At 39.9% G+C, this 24,024-nt stretch overlaps 2 protein-coding genes and 1 long non-coding RNA gene across 6 annotated transcripts in view; 1 reads left to right on the top strand and 2 right to left on the bottom strand.

Moving 5' to 3' along the window:
* The window catches only part of LOC107731589 (cadherin-2-like), a 65,509-nt gene extending 49,408 nt beyond the window's left edge, over positions 1 to 16,101 (bottom strand). The window contains exons 1-2 of the mRNA XM_016542712.1: positions 15,949 to 16,101; positions 15,159 to 15,255 (exon numbers count right to left, since the gene is read on the bottom strand). Of these exons, the coding sequence (XP_016398198.1) occupies positions 15,159 to 15,255; positions 15,949 to 16,035 (184 nt within the window). The 5' untranslated portion in view covers positions 16,036 to 16,101. The remainder of the gene's footprint in view (positions 1 to 15,158; positions 15,256 to 15,948) is intronic.
* On the top strand, positions 11,690 to 15,185 carry LOC107731590 (uncharacterized). The gene is made up of 3 exons (XR_001638786.1): positions 11,690 to 11,766; positions 11,864 to 11,918; positions 15,113 to 15,185. It is a non-coding gene; the product is annotated as an uncharacterized LOC107731590 (long non-coding RNA).
* A 4,046-nt stretch (positions 16,102 to 20,147) lies between the features above and the next one.
* The window catches only part of LOC107731587 (EF-hand calcium-binding domain-containing protein 14-like), a 9,266-nt gene continuing 5,389 nt past the window's right edge, over positions 20,148 to 24,024 (bottom strand). Inside the window, exons 7-10 of one of the 4 annotated variants that reach the window (XM_016542707.1) lie at positions 22,926 to 23,081; positions 21,925 to 21,985; positions 21,759 to 21,842; positions 20,148 to 21,134 (exon numbers count right to left, since the gene is read on the bottom strand). In XM_016542707.1, coding sequence (XP_016398193.1) covers positions 21,127 to 21,134; positions 21,759 to 21,842; positions 21,925 to 21,985; positions 22,926 to 23,081 — 309 coding nt within the window. In that variant the 3' untranslated portion in view covers positions 20,148 to 21,126. Of the gene's footprint in view, positions 21,135 to 21,756; positions 21,843 to 21,924; positions 21,986 to 22,925; positions 23,082 to 24,024 lie in introns of all 4 variants that reach the window. The other 3 variants (XM_016542708.1, XM_016542709.1, XM_016542710.1) reach the window with 3 other exon arrangements.

Genomic DNA, 24,024 nt, shown 5'->3' with positions numbered 1-24,024 from the left:
GGAGTCGGCCTGTGCTGCTGTTGACTCTGTGCACACTGACATGTCCTTCTGTTCATTCTCAAATTAGATGTGGTTAAACTAATCATCATTCAGGCAAAAGTTCGCTTCAAAATGACCACACTGCCACACTGACGTGAGATTCGATCAAAGCCACTGCTCATATTGCGTTCCATATTGATTAGTTTTGCGTAGGAACGACCGTACACCCAATTTTTCATTAATTTCATAAATGAGGCCCTATCTACATATAATATGTTGGACATGGGACTTCTTAAATTAATTTACCACTAAAATGCAATAGCAAAACGTTTCACATATTTCTGACATGCAAAAATGCTACTCATACTTTTACCATGAGCAGGGGCGCAACCGCACATTTGCTGAGGGGTATGCAAGCCCAGTGTGGGCGCCCCCTGTAGAAAACAATCTGTAAGTCAGTGACCAAAAGCCCAATAACTAGCTTGTTGTAACAGACGGGGCGTGATGATCCAAATGCGAGCTTTATTGTACAGATCGTGGTCAAGACAGGCAGGGTCGAACACCAGCAAATAACAGTATCCAAGGCAAGACAAAGAGTAATCCAAAAACAGGCAATGGTCAGGGCAGGCAGCAAACAATCACAAAAACAAGGAAACAGTCCAAGATAAAAAAAAAGACAAGGCAATGAAAACAAGGAGAAACGCTCAGAAATGTCCACTAACAGTGGAACAAGACTTTTTGTTTGAGTTTGTTTGTTTGAGTGCAGCTTAAATAGTCCTCCTGACAGGAAACAGGGGTGTATGCAGTTTCTAGGCGTGGGGTGTTATGGGAAATGGAGTCCAAGAGACAGTGGCAAAGCTCTGGGACGGAGTGCCCTCTAGAGGAGCTCATGGACATCATGACACTTGTGCATGGAAGTACACAAACTCATCTGGACTGAAAAAAGTGCAAACCCCCCTCCTCTATTTTCAATACCACAGCAAAAACAAAAACACAGACAGTAGAACACAATTTTTTCAAACACATATATTGCTCACTTTTTAATTTTAATAGGAATTCACATTACATTTTTATTATTTATTTGCCTCAAATTTATTCATATTTTTAGATATTTTTATATAAAATGAGAACATTTTATGTACATTTCACTCTAAAGAACATCTGCATTTTTTAATTTTTACTTATAGAGATTATTCATGGTAAATTTTCCATGCTTATGTGGAAGATTTCTGCAACCTGGTAGAAAACAAAAACTATTAAAATGAAAATGTCATGATATTCCCACTATAACAATCGATAAATTTAAAGTTGAATAAAGTCATTATTTTTCTTTTCTCTGCGCACAAGAAGTATTCTCGTAGCTTCATAAAATTACGGTTGAACCACTGATGGACCATTTTAGTGACGTCCTTACTATGTTTCTGTGCCTTGAACGTGGTAGTTCTGTCTATGCAGGGTCAGAAAGATCTCAGATTTCATCAAAAATATCTTAATTTGTGTTCTGAAGATGAATGAAGGTCTTACGGGTTTGAAACAACTTGAGGGTGAGTAATTAATGACAGAATTTTCATTGGGTGAACTATCCCTTTAATAGTTCATATAATCAGACTTTAGCTAGCATGTGTCATCACAAACACACTGAGCAATGAATGACAGGAATGGTGGATAATGTGAGAGGAATGCTTACAGAAGGGCTGATACAGCAGCAGAGAGGATGCAGTCAGCAGAGAGACGCCACACTAATGCCTGAACCACACAACACATTACATCCAGCTCAATACACCCATTCAACACACACACACACTCTCACTCACTCGCACGCACACACACACTCACTCACTCACACACTCACACACACACTCTCACACACACACACACACACACACACACACACACACACACACACACTGCCCCACTACCACAGCAACCCCAGAGAAAGACATGTGCATCTAAATGTCTTTGGACAGAGGAAATTAAGGAGTCTGGCTTCAGCATGAGCAAGAACACTGATATGGATAACTTAATTCAAGTTGTGAACTCAAGGCTCAAGGGACAATATATTTAGCAAAAATATTACATGTACCTATAACCGTAATTGTCCACCAGCACACCAGCATCTCATGCTGGTCTCAGCGTGTAAAACACACCTTGCGCATGTGAGTAGTGGAGCTGGATTTATTCAGTGAAAAGTCCCAGTGCTTTGGTATCAGTACTCTTGGAACACTGATTCACCAATCACAATTCAAGAGCTGAAACTGTTTTGTAATACTGAAATGAAGCATGATTGGTATCAAAATAATAATAATAACAATAGCTTCTTGCCTCAAACCACTTCCTCTGTGGTGAGTGAATCAACCTCTGGCCTAGAAGAGTCTCTCCTCACAGAGCGTGATGAGTAAGTGGACTGTGTCACTGCCTGCAGCTGAGAATGAACACTGCACCCAGCCACAATGATTTGCTAAAACCTGGGGAAAGTACCAGCTGATGACCAATTAGCCATTGCACAGATAACCACCAAATAAATGCCTTTAAGTAATTTCTCCTGTGTGTGACTCTGGAGAGAGCCATCTCACAACAGCAAGCCTGCGCTCTGTAATCATCAGTCAGCAGCAGGAGTATGGGCTTACATTTCTGCCACAATTCTGCGCGTGAAAGATCATATTTTGAGCGCACAAAAGTGCATTTTGCACGCGTGCGATCTGAGTTTTGTGGAGAAAATGTTCGTTTCGCAAAGAAAAAAGTCTTTCCAGCGCACGGAAATCAATTTTGCATTTAAAATACGTTTTTGGATGTGTGCAGACCTTCTCTTTTGCACGTGCAACGTTTCACTAGCTTGCTCACCTGATGCCCGCCCTCAGTGCTCTCTAAATGCGAGGGGGGCATCAGGTGAGCAAGCTAGTGAAACGTTGCACGTGCAAAAGAGAAGGTCTGCACACATCCAAAAACGTATTTTAAATGCAAAATTGATTTCCGTGCGCTCAAAAGACTTTTTTCTTTGCGAAACGAACATTTTCTGCACAAAACTCAGATCGCGCGCGTGCAAAATGCACTTTTGTGCGCTCAAAATATGATCTTTCGCGCGCAGAATTGTGGCAGAAATGTAAGCCCATACAGGAGAAGATACAGAGCAGGTCACAGGTTAACCCTAACCCTAACCCAATAATCATACTAGTCTCTGAATGTCAGGCTGAAAGAAAACCTCTATCATAGTCCCTTCAGTTAAACAGAACAAGACACTGATGACTTTTTAAAAAAGATCTTATAGATGAAAAAAATTTGTACTTTTAATACATTTCAAATTTGTCATCTTCCCATGAATTGTAATAGTGATAACTGAGAAATATAAATATTTTGTATTATAATATTTACTCCTGTGATGGACTGATCATCAATCCATCCAGTGTGTCCCTGCCTATTCTCTGGCCTAAAACACTGAGATCCAGCACGGCCATGACCTACACACTGTAGGAAAACAGATGAATAAATGGAAATATATTTAAAGAATGCTCAAACTACCATAAACCTTTTACTACGTACACTTGAACTCAGCGCAAGCCTCAGGTTTCAGTGGATCTGAGCTTCTTCTGTTGAACATAAAAGAAGATATCTTAAAGAACGCGGATAACCAAACAAATGCTGGTCTCCATTGACTTCCACAGTATGGAAAAATACTAAATATTAAAAATACCCATATTTTATATATGTAACACTCATCGGCCATGTGTAGTATTAACACAATATTGACGTTTCATGTTTTTTAAGCATTGCAATTATTGTGACACAGCTATGAATCATCTGAACTGTCCTCACTCATCACATTTGTGATTCTGTCATCGCTGCCCAGATCGAGATCCAGATCCAGAGTTTCTCTGAACAGATCTAACTCACTGCTGTATATAAAACATGTGCACTGCTCACTTTTATGAGTTGTGGCTCAGAGCAAAACAGCTAACGCAAATATTACTTCTGCAGACACTGGGTCTCATTCACTTCTCACAAAAGATTTCCGGCTAATTCACAAAAACATTATTTATATTGTCTTTGATCGTCTTCCCGGATTACTGAATTTAGAGTACTCTGAATTGCTTGATGTTGTTGCTATCTGTATAACCTTTCTGTTACAGGCTTTTGTGACTCCCAGCAAACATACACTGCTCTGGAAAGCTAGATCCTCAAGCAATGGCATCCTCAAACCCAGCTCAAACACAACACACACCTGTAACAGACTCTGATCACAGACTGGCATTAGCAGTTGTACACATACATATGTGTTTAGAGAACATCTTCCCAGCTCTGGATCGGCCCTCAAGGTCAAGTAATAGTGTGTATATTTGAGGACGTGCTAGAGATAATTCCTAAACGTTCTGTCCATGTTGTGTTCTGTGATAAAGGGCATGGATGACGCTGAACTCCCTGCTCTTTCATGTGCGTGTGTACTGTGGGTTATTTTCTCATCTGGAGGGGTTTGCCGTTCAGTACTGGGCAGTTAAGAGACTATGATTTCTATCTCTGGCTCAGAAATATCTTTCAGCTCCATGCAGTAGTGTGGAAGGAAAGCAGAGTCAAACCTGCAGACGCTTCTGTTCCTTGAAGAAGAACCTGTCACTTACGTTTGGAAATTAATCCTAATTAATAGGCAGCCTTCAATACTTCTCATCAGCAAAATTACCTTCAGAACTACTGTGCTAACTGCTCTGAGGAGCATCCTTAGCTTATGTAGTTCAATTCCCATCAATATGTTCTCATAACAAGTATAGTATGGTTCTCTAATGATTGCACACTGTGTATTACACTCATGGTTGTGATTGATTACATTGTTACACACTCTTATGCTTAAGTATTTGTTCTTGTCAATGTTATGACAGGCAGATATAAAAAACAACGATGTTATTTATTTGCTTTCGAAACATGCCCTTGGTTTGGCAGTGGAGGTTATTAGATTTATTTATTAGGTTATTTTTGAGTAACAGTTATTATTCTCACTGTATTGTGTTTGGAAAACTTTCACCTAAAAAGTACAGTTATCTGCACATCCCCATTTTTCATCTCTATTGTTTTCTATACTTCCATATCTCTATTCTAGGCTGTACTCCTCGACACAGTCCTTATATTACAGCACTTCTCGTGTTACGGACTCCTTAGGATGTTGTATATTCCTTTTTCGTAAGTCACCTTAAACAAAAGCGTCTGGTTTTAAGTGACTACATGAGAACAACTTTAACATATGTAACAATATCACAACATTTCTGTAAATTCAAAAGTTGGTATATTTCCAAGGCAGCTTGAGGCTGGTTAAACAGAATGTAATTTTATGAGTTACAGAAAGTGTTTCTTTTTAATTTTTAGTTGCAAGAACTAGAGATCTTCAGGGATTGGCTGAAGTTAGTTTAGGACATGAACGTGTGTTGTTTTCATGTTGACTAATGATTTGAGGTCTTTACTGTTGTATAGCTGGTGTAAAATGTAACAAGCATTCGACAAACTATTCTAACTGCCTGAGGAGTGACGCTCGCCTGCAACGAACACAGCTGAACGGATCACAAGTCTCACCAATGTGCCAAAGCAAACGAGCCAGGATAAACACTTCTCTCAGTCTCTCTTCTTTCTTTCTTGCACTTTTAAAACAGAGTCATATTAATGAAAGTCTTCAAATCAGCTAATTCTGGGGCTAAAACAAGTAAACAAGGAAGGGTTTAAATGCTGCTGTACAGTAAATCAGTGTTTTACACTGTCAGCCGTGGATGTGCTGTTAGCAGAGCGATCGCAGGCGTCTGCAGCCTCCTGCTAAGAAGAATGTGGTCAGTTTGGTTTGAGCCAATGGAACAGCAGCAGCTCAGCTGAGGTCAAATTCTTCTGCTAATCCGCTGAAACTGGCTGGGGACTGTTTTTCTCTTCCAAATCAGGAATTCTTCAGACTTACAGTAAGACAAGGGCATGAAACCGTTTCAATCAGCTGTTAATACAATAAAACAAGGATCACTGTCATAGCGACATGCTTGAAATGCTTTGAGTGGAAACAGCAATTTGATAAAAGCACCAATGTTCAACAAACAGTTGCATTTATAATGAATAATTAGAAGTGATGCACTAAACTGAAAAAAAAAAATAGCTCATGAAATATTCAGCAAACAGCAATGTGTTTATGAACACTCAGTAAAGGACAAACTCTTCTTGTGGCAGATTATTTCGTATCAGAAACTTCTCTGCGTTCTCACATGAGAGATGGTTTCTCTTGTTATTTACCATCAGCTATTGCACTACATAGACTCACAACACAACCATAACTTCTCTGAATCACTTCTGGCTATGAGAAAATAAATATGAATTAAATTTGCACTTTTGTCCACATTGTGCTTCCCTCATATTTCAGTCTGATCGGGTCGCTCGATTCCTCCACAGAGCCACAGAGTCAACTGTTAACTGTTAATGTAAAATATTACATTTCCAAAGTTTCCTATGTGACATTTAACACACTTTTTCATTTAAATAATTATGCTGCTTCTTAGTTTTAGTGCAGATGTTTTTAGTGCCAGATTTACTAAACAGACCAAATGAGCAGGAGAGCGATATAATCCCATAAAAAACCTGCTGATCTACTGAGTAAATCAAAGAACACAGACACAGATCATTTCCATAATGAGCAACACAATCTACCAACAGCAGCAACAATTAGTGTCACAAACGAGCAGAGCTGATGATAATCAGGTGTGTGATCGACTAACAACACAGACACACAACGAGTTAAAGGTGCAGTAAGTGATTTCTGATAAACGCTGTTGAAAGTGGATCGGATCGAGCACCAAAACACACTTGTGGCCAATCAGCAGTAAGGGGCATGTCCACTCATAATGGGGGCGGTGCCTGTGTTTGTGAATTTTTGTGAATTTGGGGCGGAGCCATAAAGATAAGGTGTGATCCTTTTGAGTATAGGGACATGTTTTGGTGATTTCAAAAATCAACTGTGTTTCTCAGAAATCACTTACTGCACCTTTAAGACAAGCTTTTTGGGCACAAATCCCAATAAGCTGACTAGCACAAACCTTAGTAAATCAGCCTGCATGATTGATTTAAATCCTCTCCTCACATTAATGTTGGCTCTGAAAGGGAAACTCCTACAAATGCATATGCAATAAAATCAGCCACTGAAATAACTGTGCACACACCTTTTCATCGCTAATGTTTCACTGCATGTCTTCAGTCAATCCTGACTGTAGTTTCTTAAAACCAGAAAGGGTTTGCGCTGCTGCAAGCTGTTAGTAAATTTGGCCCTTTGTCGTTTAAAGCTGCAGTATGTAATTTTTGCCTCTCTATGGTTATCTGTGTTTGAAACATAAAAATGCAAGTAACTTGCGGAGTTATTTTTTTATGATGAATCTGATCGCTGCATCAGAGCAGATCTGTTATTGCACATCCTCACACGTCTTGCTAGGAATTAAAGCTGTTACAGTAATACAGACTATAGCTGTCATGCTAGAAAATACACTGACATTACCTAACTCTGGTAACTGAGCTGAAGTCCGTAATGTTTGTAATACTGTCTGTCCGGAGTGTCATCAGAAGAAGTGAGGAAGGTATGACACGGCCACGAGGTGTTGTAAAGAGCAGAGTTTAATACAGTAAATGTTCTCGCTGTACCATATGACTGAATCTCTACTGTAACTGATCTGTTCAGATGAAGGGTTGGTTACAGTAATCTGTCAGTCTCCACCAGGCCTCTGTTTACAGTATGTGAGATGATGTATTTGACTCCATCTGTCTCCCTTCTTCTCATGTATTTCTGAATTGTCTCATAGACACACAGTCACTGACTGTTTCCTCCTCCTTCTCCATCCTGCTGTTTACAAATCGCACATTCTCTCCCTCTCTCTCTCTCTCTCTCACACACACACACACACACACACACACACACACACACACACACACACACACACACACACACACACACACACACACTCACACTCACACACACACACACACAGACACACACACACACACACACACACACGTTAAACATTGGTCATCATTTGAAACAATTAGCTTTTTAACAAGAATTCATTGTGGGGCAGTTGTGGCCTAATGGTATTAGAGGGACGAGGAATGACATACGGCTGTGTGAAAGAAAGCAGGTTATCCAGAAGAGCAATGAAACACCATCAGCCTTCTGTAGAAGCACCAGGTTTCTATGAAACAAAGTCATGCTCAGTTTGGACAACTGTGTGCAGAATAAGTTCAGGTACAGAACTATGAAAGAGGAAAGGATGGTTATTTCACCAGGGTCAAATACTATCAGCCTCCATCACAATCAGCCTTTCTCTGATTCGCCCGACACACACGACACACGTCACGTCTGGATGATGTATTACACCGGTCTCTGAGCGGCTAGGATCCTAAACTCAGAGACAAGCAGTGCCGGCCATGAAACCTGACACCGCGCTGAAATAACACACAGCCGTGCCAAGAGGACCCACACCCTCCAGCATCAGAGAAAACAAAGAGAGATCTGACGGCGGGCCTGCTGGAGAATGTGTTTTTCCTTTCTCTGTGATGAATACGAGGCTGATTCTCAGTGCATTCGGCCTCTATAATGAGCAAAACAAGCCCGGCACAGAGACAGAGAGCGAGGGAGGACCAGGGCTCAATAAAAGAGGCATTGAATACTGCTCAGTGAGCTGGCAGCCCGAACACAAACAGGCCCCCCTTTGTAGTGAGAAAGACAGCGATACACACCTTAAACTCCAGCAAAGAGGGAAGAGAAAAATTCAAAGAGAAGAATAAAGACAAGAAGCGGCAGTGATGATGTGCACTTCACACTGTACTGATGAAATATCATCTGTCAGACACACACTACTGCTGTAAATAAAGGTTAAAATCAGCAGTTAAAATGTATTCTAGGGTTAGACTTGATGTTATCGGTGAGGAATCATCTGGAGTGTGAGAAGTATGCTAACAACTGTGCAGGAAAATTCCCGTCCTGAACACCCACGAGAACACTTAAAGCTCACATGAAAACAACACTTTTTGGCTGTTTGTATGAATTTGTTAGTCTTAAGGTTTTCTATGAGCTAGTGTGCTCCAAAACAATGAGAAAATTCACATTTAGAAGTGATTTGCATTCAAATATACAGCATCTCTCTACCACCAGTATGGCTTTTGATGGCATGAACATCACAAACGGTTAGACACCCTCAACATGATCACAGTCCAGCAGAATAGATAACAGCAGTGCCAACAGAAATTACATGCTTTCACACAAATGCTCACGGTTTAGTTATAGTTTCATATTAAATCTATAGGCCACAGGCTGCAGGCCTTTATACAGCAGGTGTTTATGGGCCACTCTACAGAACTGGTGCAAACTACTGTCCAACCAAAAACACACTTAAAAACCATTGAAGTAATAAATCTTAGTTGTTTATTAAGATCCTTCTATTATCTATTGAAACCCACATTAATATTTAAAATGTTAGTAAGCTTAATATATATAAAATCATCATCGATTGGGAGGTGGCTGTCCCGAACCATATATTCTTTGTAAACTATGAAACTTTATGTAACAAAATGTGTTTATGATCAGGAAATATTCCTGTGTCCCTCTCTCATAGCTACAAGGTGTGAGTACACAGGTCCCATCATTTTGAGGTAAATGTGTTCCAAAATGTGAAAAATCTGTGTAACCTTAAGGAACGTCACTACCGAAAATTTTTTCTGAAATTAAGCACACTGTTTTGGGAGTTATTCCATAAGAATTAGTTTTTATATGTATACCACTGTTCAGAACTGTGCTAGTTAACCATGTGTTGATTAGCATCTTTGAGCTAGCTTCAAAAGTATCTAGAATTGTCACTACCATAACATTTGGTGGAGTTTCTGTAGTGACATCTTTGTTTTTTCATAGAATTGTCATTACATGTTATCATTGTTTCGGTAGTGACAAAAGGGAACACATAGTCCTCATATTTGGGGGAAATAAACAAAATTTTAGTTCAGCTTTGCAATTTTTTTGTGTTTTAGTAGTGTTTTAGTATGTGAGTTAAAATTCTGTAATGTGATGTGGTTGCTACCAAAGCGTTACTGTCACTACCGAAACATGGGATGTTTTGTCAAATACTGAATTATTAACTAAGATGTTATGATAGTTTTTGGTTCAATTTACAGCGGCTAAATTAAGTATTGAACACATCACCATTTTTCTCAGTAAATATATTTCTAAAGCTGCTGTTGACTTGAAATTTCCCCAGATGTCAGTAACAACCCAAATTATATATATATATATAACTGTCAGAAGAACTACAGGCCATACTACGCCAATCCCGCCGTGCAGCCATATTCGCTGGTTAAGGTTAGGGTCAGGTGTGGGGTAGGTTTAGGGGTTAGCATTTTTTGTAGCATAGTGTAGGAAATCAACACCTTAATTGACAACCAATAAAAACTTTAGAATCAGCTGTGGGGTGGTGTTTGCACTGAATTGGATTTGGGAAAATTGCGCATGCGTGTCATGTGCCTGTCTGTCAATGGGAGGAAGCCACGCCCTATTTTGGAGTTCCCGCCCCCATTTGGAGATCTCCAGGCTGCAGTTATACCCTTCTCTAAATATAATATGTGCTACTTATCTTTGTCAACCTGGCAACCATGTGCACGCGGGGCAGAGATAAAAAGTTTGTCTGAGTGCTAAAAAGAAATGTCTGTGCTAGCGTGCAGCATGATCTGTGTGACTAAACGTGTGCGTGAGATACAGTGAAGACGGCGCATTAGTTTAGAACTCTTCTAATTTTTATTTTTTAAACGTAGAGACTGTGGTGATTTGTGCAGTGATAACCTACCAAATTTTGAATGAGTACATTACAATATAAATTTATTAGAACGAGTGCAATTCAGGTGAAATTCAGTAGTGATGGGACGATTGACACCGAGGCTCCGACGCAGTTTTCAAAGCACTATTGTATCACACACTGTGCCGATGCTTGTATCGAAATGACAACACCACGTGACTGATGACGTTTGAAGCTTGGAACCTCATGCAGTATCGGAAGATCGGGACAGCTGGTCTGAAACAATCGGCGCTTCGCATGACTCTTGTGTTTGACTTTACATTGACTTGGTTGTGTGTGTGTGTGTACACTTATTTGGGATTCAGTAGAATAGTTTAGAATAACCTCAACACCAGACAGAAACTGAATGCACGTCACACCTCTATTGCATTTTATCATGTTCTAGCTGGGGTCTCAGAGACCCCGAACAGCTCACCCAAAATATTTTTGCTACTACTCACGTCATTTATTAATTATAATCACACACTTGTATATTTTATATTATTGATCAATATGTGAATCCGCTGACCGGACTGCGCATGACAGGAGTTGGCACAGATTAAAATATTTTTCAAACCGATCTGCTCCGCGATGTTTCGTTAGAGAGGCTGGAGAACCCGAGTCTGGCCACCAGATGTCGCTAATGCGCACCGTGTTAAAAAGCTTCGAGTAATGAACCGTTTTTCGGCACGATTTGATGAAAGCCTCAAACGGTTCAGAAAGCCTTGGTTTTTCATCACTACAATTCAGTGCAGTCCCGTATCGTGATACGCATCATATTGTGACCTAGTGATCACATGTTAATGCCACGTGTAAACGCAGCCTAAAATACTGAGCTATTTATTCACAGAGATGCTAACAAGATAACAAGACACACCTGGAGAAGCAATCAAGGGGACCAATGACAACAGGACTACAGATCGACTTGGCACACGAGGCATGAGACAAAAGTCCAAACACAAGACCGGTAACATGACAGGTAGGGTTTTGACTTTTTCTCTTTTTCTATAGTGTTTGTGAGGGGCTTGTTTTCGAAGCACAATAACTGGGGTTTCTGTATATATATATTCGAACAGGGTTCTTTTTTGTGGTATCTGGCAAGCCTTCACCAGGAGCTTTAATGAAGAACAGGTTTGTGTGAGAGAAGAGTTCAGAAGAGAGTATCTCAATGTGCATACTATCCACCCTATCTGCCCTAAATAGTTTTGAAAATTACTAATATCACATAGAATTTAGGATGGATAGTATGCACGCTGGGACGCAGGCCATGTATTCAGACTTCCCAGTGGAAAAAACAGTGCACTTCCATAATGTGCTTAAAGTGCTCTATTTTTGTGCAATAATTTTGTACTTAATATACTAAAGAATATTTTTTAGTACTTATTAAAATAATCTTAAGAACATCAAAGTGTACTGAACTATGCTATTTTGGGACACTTTGAATATGAACTAAAATGTGCTTTTAAAATAATTTCTCTGTAAAAAAAAAAATGTATTTAGTCACCAACACACTTGAACTCATCTTTCATACACTAGTGGGTTCAAGTGTACTACAAGTGGTGACTTTTTAAATATGGAGAAAGTATGTTAAAAGCACATTTAAATGCATATTCAAGGAAGCACAGTTGAGCACACTTAGATGATCTTAAGTTTATCTTAATTTACTAAAAATTATTCTTTAGTATTTCTTAAGTAGAAAATTCTTTGCTATATATCACCACAGCTGTAAGTCCGCTCATTTCTGATGAGTTTAGTATGTTCCACCACAGAACACAGAACTTCACCAAATCTCAAATCACTGATACGGTGTGTGTTTGTCAGACATCTAAGATATGTTTGTAGGATAGCCTGAATGAAGCCATGATTGGTGATTTAACACCGTATGTCTCGTTTCCGCTGAGCTTGCATGTCTGCACTTATACCAAGGGCTCTTCATCAAACATGGTCTAGGCAAACACACTGAATAATCACTCTGTGATATGTTTGCACATAGGCTAGTTGGCATATTGCCTCCCTTACAAAGAGAACAAGAGACCAATTAATGAGGCGACCATGCTGGGAGAATTAGAGAGTATTGAGGAGATTTGAGGAGGAGAACAGCTGCAAATGAGACAACTGGTCACAATCATCTCTGTATAAAAGTGTAAACTGCGAGTGTCCTGCCGGCATCTTGGCTTTCTGGTCTCCACCAATAAAGTCTGAACTGTGTGTCTTGACTGATACTTCAAAGAGAGAGACAAGTCGCTCCACAACACTGACTCTTAAGTTTAATCAGAAGAAACAAACTAAACAGAAACTTTATAACAGGAATATTAGTGATAGTCAACAACACTGTCAACCTCAGACCATCCTGAGAAATACCGTAACTCCAGCTTCTACAGCATCTCTGTTTGATTCAGCGTCACATTTCATTCCCGTGTCCACCCACACCCACTTACTGAGAGCGCTGCATTATCAGCTCCGTGTCAGATTAATAACCACCTCTCTGTGATAAAGTAATGAGCGATTAGATAAGCTGCTATTTCTGAGACTGGCCAGTACATTCTCCAGTGACAGCACACACGGCTGCTATATTTATAAGCCACGTCTCAATGAGCACATGAACCTGGAATGAGACTCCACAAACCACAGCAGGAATTCATCAGACCCACTTTATTAACGTCCCTTGAGCAACAATTAAACAAACAAACACAGACAGGACCACACATGCTAAACAATCCTCACAGAAAGCCAGCTTCACCTGCAGAGACTCCATGACGGAGCCAGACCGCCTGAGCTGCTTTTATCACTGCATCAAATGATCAAATTATAGAACACAGACGCTGATTATTCCCATAAACACAATCTACCAAGAGCAGTGCAAATTAGCCTCGCAAACGAGCATAGCCGATGATAATCAGGTGTGTGACACAGACACAAATAATGAGTTAAAACATGCTTTACTGGGCTTTAAATAATGGCACAAAACCCAATAAACTGACTGGAGCAAACCTTAGAAAATCAGCCTGCATGCTTGAGTTAATGCCTCTTCTCTCATAAATGCTGGCTCTGAAAGGGAAACTCCTACAAATGCATATGCAATAATATCAGTCACAAAAATAACTATTCATGTCTTTTCATCGCTAATGTTTCACTGCCTTCAGTGTCTTTGGTCAATCCTGACAGCAGATGTTTAATGCCAAAAGAGGGTTTGTAAGCTGTTAGTAAATCTGGCACTAATCTTTGATTGATCACTGCTGTCATTTCCAAATACTCACACCAGTTATGTCAGACAATTACAGGTAATGAGTTCAAAATAGTACGAGTAGCATGCAAATATGGAGCATACAGACAGAATTTTGGCCAACAATTTGAACAGAAGAAATGCTGGGTGTATGATCCAGGTTGGTAAAGGCTGTCTGATAATGATGTCTATCCAGAGAAGTCAGGTTTACAGATGAGACACGACAGAGTGAAAACCGAATCATAACGTCCAACACACTCACTCAACGGATCCACAAACACGCACAAATCCAGATCCACACATGCATGCATCATTTATGCTGTCTCTGCACTAGAAAATCATTCAAATATTATCTAGAAAATGCTACTACTAATGAAAAATAAGTATTGATCATTGTTAAAAACTATATAGACGCCTTCACAATAAATATGAGACCAAAGCAAGTTTTTTTTTTCCTGAAAACGTCCATGGACCTCCTAGAATCAGCTCACTGGACCTGAAGCCCAGTTTGAACATCTTTCATTTACAGGAGACAGAAATAAACATAGCATCACTATCTATTACTATATAGAGTATTATAGAGGCATTTATATTTGAATAGACCCAGTGAATCTCAGCTATTTCCTCCACTGTATGCAGAAGATGCCACAGCATTGTTAATAAGAGTCTACACACTTCTCCAATCTTATGTTCACGGCAGACACTCATATATGTTTGCATTGCAAATATAGATCCACACTGCATATGTTCAACGATAAGAAACATCTATAGACCAAAATCAAACTCAGTGACTGTAAAATCAATGATGAACATAATAGATTAGAAGTAAATTACTGTAAGCAGTTTGATCAAGTGCTTTTATAAAACACAGAAGCAGATCACAGTTTCTGAAGTGAGATAGCGTTTGACACCCTACTAGAAACTATAAAAACCCTTTGCTTGAGAAAACAGAACCAAAAAAAATATATAATAATACATTTTAATTTATTATTTACATTTGTATTTATATTTTTCTATATTTTTTGTGCTGCTTTTCCATATATAATTTTTTTTTTTTTTTCTCTACATTGTGTTCACTTTGGCACTTTTGACTTGCACTAAGTAAGCCTGCAGACACTGTTGTGTGTGAGCTGGTCCGGTCTCTTTACCCGTGATCAGGGCCCGGCCCGGCAGAACTCGCTCGGGCATCACTGCGGTGTAAAGGTCCTCAGAGAAGCCCGGCCTGCAGACGCCCGCTGAGCCCGACTGCAAGACCAGAACACAACCATCAACACACAGATCCACAACCACGCCTCAGTCTCTGCTGTTCACACACTCGGGTATAAAGACTATTAGACTAACACTCCTGCTTCTGGTTAAAGTAGTAAATAAATGAATAAATGATTAGTGGATCTCCTTCAGACCAGCAAACTTGTTTTTATTGCATAATTGACTGAATGACTAACTGATGACAGTAGTTTTATTTTCATCATTCTGCTTTGGTAACAGAATCTGTGTTCTCATGTAACGTGTGAGAATAATATCTGTCATGTTAACTAAAAACAATCTTCAGTAATAACGAGTCAAAGTGCTTGAAAAGTGTGATAAACTTGAAAACGTGATTGTAACTGATTTTACGTTTGAATTTTCAGACAGCAATGAAAGTAAAGGTACAGTTTACCTAACATAACATTACCACAGATCTACTCTAGTAACCGTAGTAAACTTGATAAGCCTAATAAATGTTATGCGTATAAGCTTCGGAGGCCCACAACTGCGGATGTTTCGCATTAAAGTGAAAGAACTGATTTTATGGTAAAGTGCAAATAAGATGTAAGTCCCGCACTCTTCTGATGATCGCTGATATTAATCTACATTTCCATGAGGACATAATAAACGCGCTTCCCTCGGCGGTATGTGTTTATCTGCGTCTGTCGCATGATCTCAGTGCAGCGTTACCTGCGACGCGTCCAGCAGCAGCGAGAGCAGCGAGAGCAGCAGCGCCCGGCTCAGCACCCGCGGCATCGAGTCCGTGTTCGCAATCATAACGGCAGCTCTGTAGAAGACTGCAGCAGTGCTGTGTTAGGACTGAAGCTGAAACTCCCTCAGAAGCACTCAGTCTCTCTCTCACTCTCCCTGCCGGCCACACCGAGCACCTCCTCTTCATCATCTTCATCATCATCATCATCATCATCATCATCACCCCGACACAGATCCAGCGCTCAGGCTTTCATTTCAAGCGCTGTCAAGCTAAAAAATTATAAAAAATAAAAAACAAACACCGTTTCATATAGTTACAATATTTACAAAAAAATAAATAAATAAAAACCTTTCATATGCAGAATATATTCAGTCACATGTGTTGAATTTATTGATTTTCTTTTTTGCATAATGGCCAAATAACTTGTTTCTAATGATCTAATTCTGATTTGTAATGATTGTCATGATTTAGTGTCCAGAGTAAGAGAAGAAATGTAGGCCAGTTCTGCTCAAATGCATTAGAAAAGTCAGAGGCAGAAACCAGACCAGCAGGAAGTGAACTAACAGAGTAGAACAGGAAGTTAAAATCAAACAATGTAATGAAATAAGGGAAAGTGAGTTCATGGGTTTTCTCCGTGACAGATCTGCTCTAATGCAGCATAATCAGGGGTTTTTAAAGAACAAGACATCCAGCTTTGAGTGGCCTATATCTATATTGAATGTAGTGAATATAGTGGTCTATATTCAAATTCAAAGTTCCATGCAACAATAAAAACTAAGACATTATTTTATGTTCACTATGGAACAAATTCAAGATCGTAAAGCAGCCTTCACAGGTCATGAAGCACTCGTAGATCTCGTAGGACAAATTCTGCCCTCAGAGCTGCGTAAGAAATGCTATGCTCAATTGTGAACAACATCGTTGATTCCTCAATCAAACTATAGCTGTGCTAATGGATGAGGCATCCATGCTGAGTATAAAACCACAATGATCGGTAACATTAAAGCCTCTGTGCTAGGATAGGGTTAGGTAAGCTGTGTAACCACATTTCTTGATCTAGTGGAACTTTCAAAGCAAGCTTCACGCTGCAGATAAAGTTACTGCTATCAGTCGCTTCAGAGTCTTTGTTGAAAAATTGCTCATCTACAGCAAGTCAAACAAAAACCAGGGAGAGCTTTCTGAATCTGTCCGAATCCTAGATGTTGGATGTGTTGCATGTCTGGACTATTTTTACTGCCCTTGTCAGACACTCAAAGCCTCCAGTGATGCCCAGAGGAACTGCACACAGAGATGGAGGAAAGTCCAGGATTACTCTGAGACCTTGGTTTGAAGCGTGACACCTTACATCATCAGTCTCTGAGGAACTCAACTATGACTCTTTTCAGAGCACAGCTTCTCCGAGCACAGCTTCTCCGAGCACAGCTTCTCAGGGTTCAGCATCATTTCAACCTCTCTCAGGGGAGAAACATTCAGATCAAGGTGCGTTCAAAGATGTGAAACCCTAAGATTAGTTCCATTATAGAGACGTCCTCCCTTTGAGGAAGATCTGAGCGTCTGGACACAAGCAGTGGTCATCAGATCCTGGCATGTGTTATGCTTTAATTTGTTTCCTGAGCAGGTCAACAGAGGAACGCCAGACTTCACTGAATCTCACCAAACTGAAAATCTGCATTACGATCTGAATGAATACAATGAAACAATATGGCAGCTTCAACCTGTATCTTTATGATGTGCAACACCATTCATCATAAGAACGCACACCAGAAGCTTCTAATGTGGTCACAGACGTCACGGTATTGTGAATATGATGCTGTCTGGCTCTGCACGAGCAGTTCTAGGTTAGAAGCAACATCTGTGCTGCTTCTGTTCAGCAGGTGAGAGAATATCTCATGCTCTCCAGCATCACAGACTGGGAAAGCATTCACATCATAAATAACTGGGCTGCGTTTCCCAAAAGCTTTGTAAGCCTGAGCAGATTGTAGCAGCAGTGGCACCAACAGTCTACAACCAACTCAGCTCACAATGCTTTTGAGAAACGCAGCCCTGGTTAGTTTCAATACATCATCCGTACAATAGGTTGGTTATGTTTAACAGTGGCGTTTTGAATGTTTAAACCATTATTATTATTATTATTATTAGGACGCTGAGAGAGCAGGGAATGGACTGATTGTTCTTCCGGACCTGTGCTGACTTTCAGGCATTGATTTCACTTTCAGATCAGGGCTGGTTAACACTGCTTCATACATGTTTTTGTTACAAGAAGCTCCATATTGTAATTTATTAGTTTTTTCAGATTGGAAATAGTTGTTTTCCGTTGATGGAAAGCACTGCACAGACAAAAGTACTTTACATACTAATTACTTGGTTAGAAATATCTTTTGAGTTTTACATACAGGTATCATACAGTAGAGTATTTACAGTACATGTTTTGAATGGCATCTACACACAATAGCCTGCAGGACACTTACAGAGTTGATCTTAATGTTGTCCTGAGATTTCTGCATCAGACAGCTGATCGATTGTTGAGTTTACCTGTGAATATATGCTGTTCTGTTCCCTGTTATGAGGCTCGCTTAAGCTTTCTGAATGTTCATAGTGTGTGTGTGTGAGTGTGAGTGTGTGAGAGAGTGTGTGTGTGAGTGAGAGTGTGTGCGTGCGTGTGAGTGTGTGTGTGTGAGTGTGAGTGTGTGAGAGAGTGTGTGTGTGAGTGAGAGTGTGTGCGTGCGTGTGAGTGTGTGTGTGTGAGTGTGTGTGTGTTTGAATAAACTGTGTTTTCTTATCATGAACACATGCTTTGATTTCAGTGTATATACTGTGGTAAGTCCAAAACTGACAGATCTAAACGTACACATTTATTTTATTTTTTTTAAATATCTGTCATATGCATCTGTAATTTTGTTGTTTTTGAGATCATTTAAGACCTCGTCTCCGAGACAGCAGGAGCTGGAGCATGTGCTCACGCAGGACTGGAGGACTAAAGCAGCTCTCGCTTAACACCGACAGAGCTGCGCTTCACCTCAGAAGAGTTTCTCTGTGTTTGTTTGCTAGTCACTTCTGTACAGAGATTTATTCAATCAGAATGCATTGTGGAGTTTTTATAAGCACATCCGGTTCAGTCCGAGTTTGTGTAGTTCTGCAGGTGGTCTGATCTGGTTTCTCTGTCTCAGATTCCTCACTGTTATTGTCTGTAATCCTCTAACGCTCTACTGTAAGCGTTCAGTCAGCTGCATTTCTGTGGCTTTTATTCAGACTGACAGGAATTCAGGAAGCTCATGTTTATAATAAGTCTATTTAGCAGTTCAGAGCTGGACCGGTCACATTTGATGTTTGTGGTGTGCAATGAAAGCCGATAATACAGAATATTTATGCATATACATTTTATATATGCAATTTTTTATTCAACTGACAGCCTAAATATAGACCTTGCATTAAGAATCAGGGGGTGTAAACTTTTGAACAGGATGATTTGATTATTTTTCATATTTTGTTTAAAGATACTTTCCATACAGTACTGCACTTCAAAAGACCAGAAGACAAAAAAGGCCCAGTGTTTGACTAAAAACAGATCTAGACTGCGTGTGAGTGCTGATCAGTCTTGGGGAGAAAGTGCTCTGCCTCTTTTTGTGGATCTCGATATTGTTAAAAACCGGCAACAGTTTAGTGACTGTGATAAATTACTCCGATAATGAGGGCTTGAACAATCAATTAGTATGCAATGCACACAATTTAATACAAATCCTGACAGGTCACCAATGAAAAAATGATAACATTGGGCCGATATCATATTTCTTGGTTATAGTAAATAAAGCACTTGAGCTGCATTCTGAACCAGCTGACCATCCAACCAGTAGATCAACAACCAGCTGCTTCTACCAACTAATGTTAACCATTTCTCTTGTGATATACAACATGTTCTAATGATAGAATGTTTTTCATTTTATATCGATTAAAAACTGTATATTATACAATCTATCTGAACTACAATAGAAAACATTAATGGCCATTTAAGCTTCAGCAAACGGTATTGTTAACATCACACTATATATAGAGAGGTAATATTCTGTTTAAGATCTATTCTGTGTTCTTGCCCCTTTGCAATGTTTTCATACAAGAAATGAGCAGAAAGACAGAAATATGCAGATGGGACGCACAAGATCCACACAAACACAACAGAAGCTTAAATAAAAGAGCTTTTATTCATGTTACCAGGAAACATGCAAAACTCACACGAACAGATGCATTTCATCTCGTCACGCTACTGCTTAAAATTAGTTACATAGAAATGTCCAATTCTACAATATGTACAGCTTTTAACTGGTTTCATAAAGTGACAGTAAAGTTAGTGAGACATGATTATTTCCAGAGAGCCGTGAGCGGAGTACAGAAACGATTCCCACTGAACCCAGAGATACAGAAACAGATATACACACGTGAACATTCACGAGCTCAGATCTACTGATCAGAAGTGCCCTCAAACGATACTTTACATTAAAAACTAAACCGGATAAAAGACAAGCAGCCAAGTGCACGTCATTAATATCTGATGATCATATTTACTAAAAGCAATTGTATGGATCATATTATTGCTAGATCTGACAGTAATGTAGCATAAATTAATCTTCATTTCCCTCAGTTCATACAGACTTCAAATCATTTCTGATAAATATGCAAGAGTGAAACTTGTGAAATCAGGTCACAGCTCACGGAGAATCATGGGAGTATTTGTCAAAGAAAGCGAAGCCGGTTTTTATCGAGACCGTCTGTATTGTGACATTAATTGCTGTAAAATGAGCACATGGAGCTCCTCTCAAGTAGAGGAATATATCAATCTACTGCATTATTCTGGAAAACAAAGATTGATTTAAATCCAAAACCAGCACAATTAATTTTAGTCATTACAGCAATGAGATTCAGGCTAAAACTGCATTAAAACAGCGTCACAATGCAGAGCATCTTACACCGGGCTTCACTGTCTTCAGGTAAAGCATGATTGCTGGCCTGTTCCTGACGGGTCTCTCTGAGATGAAGCAGGTGCTGTGTGACGCTCCGAGCCGAGCAGAAGAACACCAGACTGAGCTCATCAGTGCATCAGTGGATCAGGACTGACCTCAGACCTCAGACCTCAGCAGAGTCCAGCGCCTCCTGCTCCTCAGAGCTCAGAGACCTTCAGAGAAAACACACACATGCCATCAACATCTTTTCATTAGGGCTGTCGGTTTAACATGCACATTTGGTGGATTATGTAAGAAATAACCTGTTAAAATTACTGCCTCATTACCGCAGCGCCCCGTTTACACCTGTCCGTCTTACACTGATTCAGTCATGTCTATTACAGCGCAGTTAGATGAGCCTAAAGTGAGTCAATGATTCAATGACTCGTTCAGAAAGAGTCACTTGCTTTGTCTCTGAATGAATCAGCTGAATGATTCAATGACTCACTCATTTAGACAGTGACTCACCGCCACCTACTGGCACTTTTAGTTTCATATTTTATTTTTATAAAAATGTCAATGTTCAATTTAAAATACATGAATACCCATTTGCTATCATTATTTTTTGTAATGTCTTTTCGATACTTTTTCAAAATAACGACTTCAAATGGTCTTTTGTGGAGTCATTTCTCAGCCAAAACTGATGTGTGATTCATTAGATGAATTAATCGGCACATCATGTAATGAATTAGTGTAAATCTTTCAATCTTTGTATTTTGTGTGCCTCAGTCCTTCAGTGGACTTGTGTGAAGCAGAGGTTGGAATATAACACTCTTAACCAGATTGAGTTGACGCACCTCTCTCAGACTCGTCTCCGGGAGTCAGTGCTCGTTTATAACGGCTGCGGGACAGAAAGCTGGGGCGACGGGACGGAGAGGACCCTGCGGATCAGAGGAGACACACAGCGCTCATGAACAGATCCGGAGTCAGAGCAGCTGGATGATGCTGGAGCGGAGCACATACCTGCGGTCTGGAGCGTCTGGAGCGTCTGGGTCACGGCCGGCTGCTGCTGCGGCTGCTGCTGAGAGACACAGCACTCACTTATCTCTGATGCTTCTACACACATCAACACCTTTTAATACCACCTTATCTGACATCTAACACCTACACCTGTGCTGGAAATACACATTACATTACATAAATATACCTAATATATAATGTGTTTAATGTAAAAAGAAAACAAAATATCATCGCGGTCATAAATGATATTTATTATTACGATATACAGTGAACTTTTCATATCAGCAGACAATATTTCACATAAAATATCCCCACAAATGCACCGCATCACCGAGATTTTTGGTGGTGTAAACAATTTATTCTGAAGCAATATTTTAATCAGTGTTCGATCAGCTTTTACATAACTACTTGTTTACAAACCTAAAATCAATGTGACATTTACAATCGTGATGATAATATTTAGTAAAATGGTATGTTACTGAACTATATCATGTTATAAATAAACTACACATTTTGAATATTTCCCTCAGTGTGTAGTTATATGTAGTGAGTTATGTGTGCTGTTACGCTCATTTGTTTTGAAGTCTCTCACAAAGACAGAGGCAGCGTGAGCTTGATACCAGAAATACACTATTTATTACCAATCGCTGTTTACGCTGACTGTAATAAAATCAGAAGAATCATTCTCGCCTTTCGATGCTTTACTGGTTATTTTTTGTCACGTAAGTTTTAATCCGTTTATCTGTCCCCGTTGGGCAAGTAAAAACCCATTTTAAACTAGCTAGAAGGCTGATCAACTAGCTGTAGTTCGACCTGTGTTTTTTTACAGCAATGTTTTCTGATGACGCAGTAACCACCGAGAGGGAAATAAAAACATGGTCGGCCTGTCACAGCGTCAGTCACGCAGGAGAGATTCTTAGCAGTAATGTGACCAAAACTACTGAAGACCCCTGGAATCTGAACGTAAGAGGTTAGAAGGGTTTGTAAGGAGCTCCTGATCTCACCGTGTCTCTGGACTGGCTCTGGTCCAGCGCTGACAGCCGTCTGCTCAGGTCTGACAGAACGAAGCGCACGCTCTGGATCTGCTCGCTCGACCTCGACTCCTGCAGCAGCACTGAGCTGTTCAGATCCTTCACACCGTCCTCCAGATGCTGCAGCTCCTGCGACACCAGCCAGTGATTACTACAGCGCTCTACACCAGACAGATCCGCCAGCAGCTTCAGTGACGCACACTCAGAGCAAAGACTGCAGCATCATTAGCAGTTCAGCTCGGAGCAGCAACGCTTGATAACGGTTTGATAACAGTGTCGATGCTGCAGGAAGACTGACAAGAGTTCAGCTTGATTCCATTCAATAATCACAGCAGCTTCACACAAAACAGCATTGTGGGTAACAGAGACCTGACGTGTTTAAAAACCGTACATTTCGAATTACGCAGAACTATTTTTATTGATAATTTTACACTTAGTTTGCAGTGCACTCTGGGATGGTCTTGTCTGTGAAGGGAGCATGCGATGTTGTCAGAGAATGAACGTATTACCGTGACCCTACAGGGGACGAGTGGATGGATGGAGAGATGGAATTACCTTAATTTTTGAAATAATTTTTTTTCAAAATTTGTTTTGAATAGACAATACATTTTTTTTAATAGTTAAAATAAAATTGTCAAAAGGAATGTGTTCCAATAGTTTTTGCTATGGTATTTACATTGGTACTGAGAAATCTTACTGTTATTATTGACTACTGTCATTAGATATCGTGTCAACACTAGCAGTGTTTGAACGGTAATCTCACCATAAACAGACCACGGGAAGTGTTTATTAACTAGTGAATTTGATAATGTTGGCATCAGACTCACTGGAGACGTTCAGTGATGTGTACAGAGAGAGATCTTTCTCATCTCATAACATTCAGCTCAAGCTGCAAAATACCATTCAGAACTCTGGTCAATTTGAGCACTTATGCTGTGGTGCTGGAGATTCATAATCACAATCGAAGTGTTACTTTTGTGTGTGTGTGTGTGTGTGTGCGTGAATGAGTGTGTGTGTGTGAGTGCATGTGTGTGTGTGTGTGAGTGCATGTGTGTGTGTGTGTGTGTGCGTG

The sequence above is a fragment of the Sinocyclocheilus rhinocerous genome, unplaced genomic scaffold (assembly GCF_001515625.1).
Source record: "Sinocyclocheilus rhinocerous isolate Xijiao unplaced genomic scaffold, SAMN03320098_v1.1 scaffold1933, whole genome shotgun sequence".
NCBI lineage: Eukaryota > Metazoa > Chordata > Actinopteri > Cypriniformes > Cyprinidae > Sinocyclocheilus > Sinocyclocheilus rhinocerous.
This window is presented reverse-complemented; position numbering and strand designations above follow the sequence as displayed.